The 9420-nt window shown below is 44.2% G+C and overlaps 2 protein-coding genes across 2 annotated transcripts; both read left to right on the forward strand.

Annotated features, from left to right (window-relative positions):
- The first annotated feature begins 2439 nt into the window (after nt 1-2439).
- Nucleotides 2440-3576, forward strand: LOC140899989 (actin-related protein T2-like). Its single transcript, XM_073316398.1, has one exon. It carries the CDS (start codon nt 2440-2442, stop codon nt 3574-3576), a length of 1137 nt encoding a protein of 378 aa, XP_073172499.1.
- Nucleotides 3577-6992: 3416 nt separating this feature from the next.
- LOC140899972 (uncharacterized) lies at nt 6993-9057 on the forward strand. The gene is made up of 2 exons (XM_073316354.1): nt 6993-7016; nt 7921-9057. The coding sequence occupies exons 1-2, from the start codon at nt 6993-6995 to the stop codon at nt 9055-9057; spliced, it is 1161 nt and encodes a 386-aa protein (XP_073172455.1).
- Nucleotides 9058-9420: the final 363 nt, after the last annotated feature.

The raw sequence follows: 9420 nt of genomic DNA on the forward strand, positions 1-9420 counted from the left end.
TGTTGTTTTCCTATCCCCCTCAAAGGGTGCACAGTGTTCTGCCACCTCCCCTATCTACTTCTTCTTGCTCCCACGTCTTCACATCCTTATTTGCACCTGTCATCCATCTGATCTCTACTCAGTGTTGGCTGGGACTCCCTTCAGAGGCACGGATGCTGTTCCTTAGCAGTCCAGAGGGGTCACCCTAAAGCAGCGGGAGCCATTCTTTCTCACCACTGACTGAATACAGTAGCCCCAAAATGCTCTTCCTCCTACCACGAAGAGAAAAAAAAAATCAAACCTAGAATTGGAGTCAGGTCTGGCTGAACCTTTCTCTCCTAATGTAGCAACACAAAGCAGGGCTGGAGAGTCATGGGGGCAGTGTGGATAGCTTATGTTTTGTTATCTTTGGTATAGCGATCCAGCTTATGGTAAACAAATGTGACGACCCTAAAAGAACATTAAGACGGAAGTTCTGCTTTCCAAATCTTTACTGTGTTGCAGCTTGATCCTGCAAACATTGACCCTGATGGGATGACCCCCTTTACTGATATTACTCATGCGCATAAGCATTTGCAGAATGAGGCCTTTAGCTGCTCCAGAAAGAACAAGACTTGTGCAGTCTTGGGTGCAGCTCCCTGTAAATATTTATCTGTAAAGTGATCTCATTATCCTCCTTCTTTAAAACTCTCCTTTGCCATATTGCCTACGAAAATCTTGACAATGGATACTGCTGCCTCTTGTGCTGACTAATATTGTCTCCTTGTTTCCTTGTACCCCACCCCTCCACAGGCCACCTATCTGTACCTATCTATTGTCTCCTGTCTCAGAGGTAGATTGGAAGCTTTTTTGGACAGGGGCCTTCTTTTTGTTCTGTATTTGTACAGCGCCTAGCACAACGGGGTCCTGGGCCATGTCCAAGGCTCCTAGGTGCTGTGGTAATACAAATGAATAATGTTAATTAATGTTTATTTAATTAATTAATACCAAGAGAAGCCTATCTTTTCAGCACATAAAAAGGCATTTTCCTTTACACTGTCATGGTTCATAATTGTACTAATAACCCTTAGATCGGGGATAGTCAATAGGTCGATCATGGGCCAAATCCAGACCACCAGATGCTTTTGAACAGACCCCTCCATATTTTTATTTCATTATTAATTATTATTATTATCATTTTTAATTTTTTTTATTCTTTGCTCTGGAGTCTGGACCTTGACCAAGAAATTTGGACAAAAATAAATGCCTATCCCTGCTCTCGGTCATTTCAGACAGTTATTGACTTTCTGGGTTTAAGGGCCCGAGTCCAGGAGGTGGGGTTTTGCTTGTTGGCACATGGACGTTTAGAGTGTGTCTACACGACAAACCCTCCTTTCCTCAAAACAAGTCTCAGAGCCTGGGTCTACAGCCTCAGGCTCGCACTCTAACCGTAACTATGTAGTTGTTGCGGTTGGAGCTCAGGCTCCGAAAACCTCCCCAGGCTCTAGAGCCCGAGTTCCAGCCTGAGCCCAAATATCTGCCTTGGGGTTTTTTTGTTTGTTTTGTATAGACCCTACCCTTAGAGCCTTCTCCTTCAGAAGATAAAATCACATCAGATTTGCTGATCTTCCAATTCTGTGTACTGCTGAGTACACTGCTTAACTCACAGCTGGGCCCATCTTCTAATGGACGGATCTCTGTGCATCAGTGCCCCAGACTGGGTAGCACACATTTCACTAGGGGGCACCAGAGCAGCAGCTGGAAGAGAAAGGAGAATTTCTTCAAGGACGATGACTGTACTTCACTGTAACGTATATGAACCTACTGAATATAGTCATCCTTAGGTAAAGCAAAATGATACGCTAGTGCCACAATCTTGGCTAACTTCAGAACTCAACCAAACTGTGTAGGTGGGTGGAGCGGGACGGGAGCTGGTATAATCCCCTGGAGAGACGCATATTCTGTTTGGCAAAAGTGATCAGAAAAGGATTCAGCTCATTGAAAATGAGCACTGATGTACCTAAATGTCTCAATGTTAAAAATGCTCAGAGCCTTATAAAAGCAAATGGTGCATTGCTCTCTGATTCAGTGCATTTCAAATCCTTAAAATCTATATTTTAAATTTCTTAATAATTTCCCTGATACATATGACTAGGTGAGTTAATACACTGAAAGGCTTGAATATATCTGCTTCAGTTGTAATGGCCACCAAACAATCATTATCTAGCTCATCCATTGTTGTGTGTTACAGGACTAAGCACTGGAAATGCCTTGCTTGCCACTACATGAGTGGGGATAAAAATCCCGAATCCTGGTCAAAGTTAGGAGCATCAGTCCTAGACTTTGGAGACTAGCAGAGCTTGTCATCTTGTAAAACTGAGAAGATAAGGTTGGAAGATACATCCTTAAACCTTCACAACTAAGCTTCCCAGAAGCAGCTTTTTCAGAAACTATTTAAGGTCTAGGGGGAAAGCTGAAGTGATGTTGAATCCCCAAACTTTAGATATTCCAGCTGTGATCTTTGACAATGGATCAGGGCTATGTAAAGCTGGTCTGTCAGGAGAAATTGGTCCAAGACACATCATTCCTACGGTTATTGGCTGCCCCAAAACAAAAATGTCACTGTTAGGAGCAGCTCAGAAGGACTGCCATGTGGGAGGAGAAGCCCAGCACAAACAGGATGTGTTGTCTTTGAAGTATCCCATTGAACATGGTATAGTTACATCTTGCGATGATATGGAGAAGATCTGGAAGCATATCTATGAGCATGAATTGGGACTGAAAGCCTTTGAGAGGCCCGTGCTAATGACTGAGACCTCTTTGAACCCAATGGAGAATCGAAAAAAACTGACTCAGCTGATGTTTGAACGGTTTAAGGTGCCTGCTTTCTACCTGTCTGTCCAAGCCATATTGTCCCTCTATGCCTCAGCACGCATCACAGGACTGGTCATAGACAGTGGATTTGCTGTTACCCAGACGGTACCAGTCTATGAAGGGTACTACTTACCCCATGCCGTCTCCAGGCTGGATGTTGCAGGCAGAGATATCACAGAGTTCCTCGGGAAGCTCCTTGTGGAAAGTGGGCAACGCTTTGAGAGCCTTGCTGGGAAGAAGAGTATCATAGAGGACATCAAGGAAAAGTTGTGCTACGTGGCTCCAGATCCACACAGAGAATTAGCCAAGAGGCCAGAGGAGGTCCTGAAAGAATATAAACTACCTGATGGGACTCTAGTTAGTATTGGCAGCCCACTCTTTCAAGCCCCAGAGATCCTCTTTGTGCCAGGTAGCACTGGTAATGATGCACCAGGCCTTCATAGGATGATCGCTCACAGTGTTTCAAAGTGTGACATCAATATTCACAACACTCTCTATGGGAACATGGTGCTGTCGGGTGGTTCGTCCCTCTTTCATGGCCTGGATGAGAGGATTTTTAAGGGACTAGAACACCAGGCCCCCAAAGGGGTTCCTATAAAGATCATAGTACCCACAGACAGGTGGTTTTCTGCATGGATCGGGGCTTCTGTAATTACTTCCTTGACCAGCTTCAAGCAAATGTGGATCACTGCAGCTGATTACAAGGATTTTGGACCAAACATTGTCCAAAGAAGATGTTTTTAAGAGGACTTAGGTAAATCTAGCTAGCATCCATTCAGGACAGTGGTAGTTCTTGCATTTGCACATTAAAATGAAATAATAAATTCCTTGGACAGAAGTTTGGCTTTTTCTAATTGTATAATTGGCTTCAGAGTCATGGAAATTAGAGATGGAGACCTCTGGTCTGTTCAATTCTATGGCCAGTGCAGCGTTGTTCCCTTGATTAAAGACCTTATCTTCAGTAATACAAAATAATCTGCTAAAATGATTCTTACTGCTGTTAATTTTAAAGCTTTTAAAATAAAGCAGAGTGAGAGTCTACCGCTGGGAAACTGAGGTGCAAAGGGATTACAAGTAAGTGACTTGCCCAAGATTTAGATGATGTCTGTGACAGTGCCAGGAATTAAACCTAGCTCTCCTCCATCTCCATCCAGTGCCTTAACCCTGCGGCTGGTTGGTGTGGGTGAGTGTGAGATCATCACCTACAGCAAGGAAAGCTGAGCAAGAGAGCACAATGGATATGAGAAAGATAGCGCGTTAGAGAGATCAGAGGGCGTTGAGATGACCCCGAAAGGGTCTGGGAAGCTGAGCTCATACTGAAGGTCCGGAGGGCCCAGTCATAACAGCTGCCATTCTGTGTCAGCACAATGGTCTGTCTAGCCCAGTTCCTGCTTCTGACAGTGGCTAGTACCAGAGCTTCAGGTAGATTGTGCAGAACAGGGCAATTTTGAAGTGATCCACCCTTGTCTCCCCCTCGCACAAATGCTGTGTCAGACGGTCCTGTGGACTTAATAACGATAAATACTAAGGGTGACAGGATGCACCGTTAAGAGACTCAACATGCAGCTCCTAACCCACGCACGGGCAGCCATGGAGCCCCCTTAGCATCTCTGGATCACGAGCTGCTCTATGGACTGGAGAGGCCCCGGCATAATTTAGACAGCTGGGGATCCCTGTAGGGCTGTATTTAGTAGCTCGGTTCCTGATGTGCCCCCATGCCAGTTTGTGAGGGGGCCCTCAGAGGCCAGCCTGACAGCTGTCTGCTCCAGGGGAATGCTCCGTGACCAGAGCTTTTAACGCTCAGGGTAAAACACCGGAGCAGGACTGAGCATCTCCCCCCAGGTCTTTATTGATATGATTATCATTTGTGGGCTTGATCCAAAGCCCCCTGGAGTCAATGAGAGTCTTTCCATTTAGGCCTTTGCATCAGGCCCGATGTCTGTCTGTCTGTCTGTCTGCCTTTTGTGTCTCAGAGACACATCTGGCCAGAGGAGGAAGAGGAATGAGGGTATAATAAATAGGTACAGTACAAAGCTTGTCCCAAGCCAGCTGTGGTTCTGACATGTTAGGGTTCTCAAGAAGCCCTGGGAAGCTTGGAAGCTCATTTCTGATAGATCCAAAGACTGGAAGGTCCAAAACTTCTGGAGCTTTCCTGATAACCCGGTAGCTAAGAAAAGGGACTGCAAACCTCAGAAGGGAGAGCCAAACATTTCTAATAATTCATGGTCTAAATCAACTTTAAAATGTCAACATCTCTGCTGAGACTAGGGACAGTAGAGGTGCATAACCCAGGCTGACGAAGAGATTTTGGCTCTGCAATATGGCTTGGCTGAATTTGGTTTTTATAGTATCCAAACTGGTTTGCCACTCCTTAATATTATTTTTCCACGCTAGCCTGTGGAAATGGCTAGCAGACTAATCGCTGTGCAGCCTTCACACTCACTTTGCACTCCCAGCAGAGTTTGTGCCTTTTAGAGGCACAGTCCATCCATCCCTCTCTATATTACCCTTGGGGTGGGCAGGATGGTGCTGCACTGACCCCTAGAAGGGCCTAAGGCTATAGCCGACCATCTAGACCAGGGGAAGGTTCTTGGCTTTATTGTCATATTTAAAAGTTGCTTAGCAAGAATTTATTTTGCTGGTGAATGTAACTTTCCAGATGAACAATTTTCATTTAAACGTATCAGTGTCCAAAGTATTAACCATTCCCGGTGTTGATCCATTTGGAGAATCCTTCCTAACCTGCCAGAACAATTCCTCAGGCCAACAAATAAGGGCTCAGAAGCCCCAGCTGAGATCAGGACCCTATTGTGCTATACAGATACATAATAAGGAACTGTCACTGCCTCAAAGAGCTTTCCATATAAATTCCATGATGACAAAGTTCTGTTCCAGTGGATATGGGTGACCTTAGAGAGGAGTGTATCTGCTGCTAATTGCTAAGTTTTATTTGCAGCTCATGGAAAATTATGGCTAACAATAATGTGTTGCCCTTGTATAGCCCCTTTCCTTTGAAGATCTCAAAGCAACTCATGCTTGCATGACTTCTTACAGTTCCTCCTGCAAAGCATCTGTTTCTCTCTCCCTCACCACAACCCATCCCCGTTTGACAAATTGGATTTTAAAATGATGTAATGTCAGAAGACACACAGAGGCATTTTTAGCAACATGTTTTTACATCACTGCTGTTTTCTGATGTTATCCATCAAAGGGCTGAATAGAGATTAAAATATATATACTCATTTTTACAAGCCTGCCATGGACACTTCCATAGCATTATAAATGTTCCAGACTTGGCTCTGAGCTCATTTACACTGATTTTAAGGAGACACAATTCCACTCACTTCAGTAGATTTACCCCCGAGTTACAGAGTGCACCAGAGTAACTGAGATCAGTATTTAGCCAACCATGTTTGTGAGAACGAAAGATTAATTAGGGAGAGCTGGTCAGGATTTTGGGTTGACCGGCTTGGTCGTCAAAGGTTCTAGACTCATGTTGCTTATTGGAAGAAATGTAACTCAGTATCTTCTTATATATGTTATTAAAACACTTACACAAGCACAAATAAAATCAAGAAAACTTAACACCAAAGTTAAGCTACTATTAATAATAATAATTAATAATTAATAAACTTAAAATGAAGCAAGACAACTATCAAATCAAGTAATCAGTAAGTCAGTCTCAACAAATCGGCCTTACCTTGATTCTTATGACTCACACACTTGCATACTCCATCCACCTTGTAGCGCCTCCCTCTAAGGTCTTTGGACAAGAAACTTGGTCCAGTCAGGTTCAAACTAGGTCAGTCTTAGCAAGCATCAATTTGGAAGACTTGTGCTTCAGTCAGCCATTCTTAAAATATTCAGTGTTTCAGAGACACCGAGCCCAACTCAACCTCCTCCCGCTCCCTCCCCAAATGGACACATTTGGGGAAACTGGCATGGACTTATCCTGGTGAAAAGGATTTGAGATGACCTTGTGTCACCAGTTTATGGGAAATTCAACACAAAAATCCTATTAAAAACAGCTGATTGGCTGGGTTCTTTTTCAACAACCAGTCACTCAACTTTCATCCAACTGCAAATGAAAAAATAAGTTTGAACAACTTATGATTCATGTCATCATTCTCACAAACAGGACAATTTATCAGGGTGTAGCCATGTTGTATATAAATCTCCCCACTGTATTTTCCACTGAATGCATCCGATGAAGTGAGCTGTAGCTCACGAAAGCTTATGCTCAAATAAATTTGTTAGTCTCTAAGGTGCCACAAGTCCTCCTTTTCTTTTTGCGGATACAGACGAACATGGCTGCTACTCTGAAACCAGACAATTTATGGTAACCGTTATATTTTGGAGCTGGCAATTATTGCAAACAAGAACATTTACAGTAATCTTTCTATTTAGGAACTGGGCTGCAAGTCAAACACTTTATCTTCTGGAATAACTTTTAAAGTTACTTTAAAAGCTATCAAGATGAAACCCATGTAAGCAGTACAAGGTTTAAAATTAATTTAAGGTCTGTATACCCATATGAGCTACTTCTCTAGCATATTTTCGACTCTAGTTCCATAGGAGCCAAGCAACTGGTTTTCCACAGGTTTCTTTTTACCTCATGGAGTTATTTATGGGACTCAGAACGTGGGGTTAAATCTTCTCAAGATGTCTCCATCATCGAGGAACTAGATAGTCATGAGCAGACCAAATTTCATGTTCATTAGGCATTAACAACTGAGTTAAAACAAATATATAATATAAGCAAATGCAAGCACTAGAATCTGTCCCCATGGTATGTCATGGTTGTTGTGCCTCTGTTATAATTCACCTGAGAGATAAGAATGGCTCAGTCATAGGGAGAGAAGCAAAACTCTTCATACTGGTGACCTTCAGGGCAACTCCCAGGCCTTTGGGAAGGGAGCAGTATTCATTAGATGGCCATGACGAGCTGTTAGCTCAGGGGGACTCAGAGGAATGTTCCCCCTTGTGACTCTCAAGAATCTAGAATATTTAACTAGACATTCTATGTCACCTGAGCAGAAGCACAGAGCCAGAGAGAGAGCTGCCTGGAGACTGCGTCCGTCTTGCCAGAGAATGTCTGAATCCAAAATCTTAGATCTCCCCGCTGTAATTTTTGACAATGGATCTGGGCTGTGCAAAGCCGGCCTGTCAGGAGAGCAGGCACCAAGGTCAGTCATCGCTACTGTCGTCGGCTACCCCAAATCCAAAGCGATCATGTTTGGAGCTGGTCACAGGGAGTATTATGTCGGAGAAGAAGCCCAGTCCAAGAGGGGCATCCTGTCTTTTAAGTATCCAATGGAACATGGCATAGTTACATCATGGGAGGACATGGAGAAGATCTGGTGGCATTTGTTTAAGCATGAACTCAAGATGAAGCCCAGCGAGAGGCCAGTGTTACTGACCGAGGCGCCACTGAACACATTGTCGAACCGAGAAAAAATGGCCGAGATCATGTTTGAAGGTTTCCAGGTGCCTGCCATATTTGTGGCTCTGCAAGCTCTGATGGCCCTTTACGCTTCAGCCCGCACGACGGGATTAGTGCTGGACAGTGGAGATGGCGTGACCCTGACAGTCCCTGTCTACAAAGGCCACTGCTTGCTCCATGGTGTTTCCAGGCTGGATTTTGCCGGCAGAGATATTACTAAATACCTTGCTCAGCTGCTCTTGGAGACTGGATGTTCCTTCGTGAGCACGGCGGAGAAGGAAATTGTGAAGGACATCAAGGAGAAGCTGTGCTATGTGGCTGTAGAACCCAGCCAAAAAATTCAGGAAAAGCCCAAAAGGCTTGGATGGGAGTATATTCTCCCAGATGGCAATGCCATCAAGATTACAGACCAGCTGTTCAGAGCTCCTGAAACCCTTTTTGTGCCAGCTAATGCTGGCATTGAGGCACCAGGGATTGACAAAATGATCCTTCAAAGCGTTATGAAATGCGATGGAAATATCCACCCTGATATCATGAGAAATGTGGTATTGTCAGGTGGGTCGACCCTTTTCCGAGGTCTCCATGAGAGACTTCTAAAGGAGCTGCAAACTCAGAGCCCCAGTGCAATCCCTGTAAAGATCCTAGCATCCCGAGATAGGATGTACTCTGTGTGGATTGGGGCTTCCGTCCTCACCAGCTTAACATCATTTAGGGACATGTGGGTCACAAGTGAAGACTACAAGAAAATTGGACCATCTGTGCTTCAGAGAAAATGCTTCTGAGAAGACCAACCATCCAGAAAAACACAACACAAACCTGAACAGCTGGAGAGCAGCTAATAAATCATCGCAAAAATAATTGATTTGTAGTAAGTGATTTTATGGCTTGGTAAAGAAAGAGCCCTTGTTCAGTGCCTTTTTTTGCTATCCAGCATGCTGGTTTTAATTCTATAAATGTGTTGATCCTTGCTGGAACTGAAAATAGTTTGTCGGACTTTTAAACTCAGAGAACAAGCCACCTCCATCGTATGTCTGGGAGGGCTGGCTCACTGCCCTTCACCGTAAGCTACCAAAAGGTAGAGAGAGACCGCTGATGGAAAAATAGAGGGCTCTGGTGTACTGCTGACCCTTTGCTATGGCATTGGA

The sequence above is a fragment of the Lepidochelys kempii genome, chromosome 18, assembly GCF_965140265.1.
Source record: "Lepidochelys kempii isolate rLepKem1 chromosome 18, rLepKem1.hap2, whole genome shotgun sequence".
Taxonomy (NCBI): domain Eukaryota; kingdom Metazoa; phylum Chordata; order Testudines; family Cheloniidae; genus Lepidochelys; species Lepidochelys kempii.

Excerpts from the sequence above, each read along its gene's own strand:
- LOC140899989 (XM_073316398.1), top strand. The coding sequence starts at position 2,440 with ATGTTGAATCCCCAAACTTTAGATATTCCAGCTGTGATCTTTGACAAT.
- LOC140899972 (XM_073316354.1), top strand. The coding sequence starts at position 6,993 with ATGTTGTATATAAATCTCCCCACT. Across the intron at positions 7,017-7,920 it reads TGTATATAAATCTCCCCACT|AGAATGTCTGAATCCAAAAT; the intron begins GTATTTTCCACT and ends CCGTCTTGCCAG.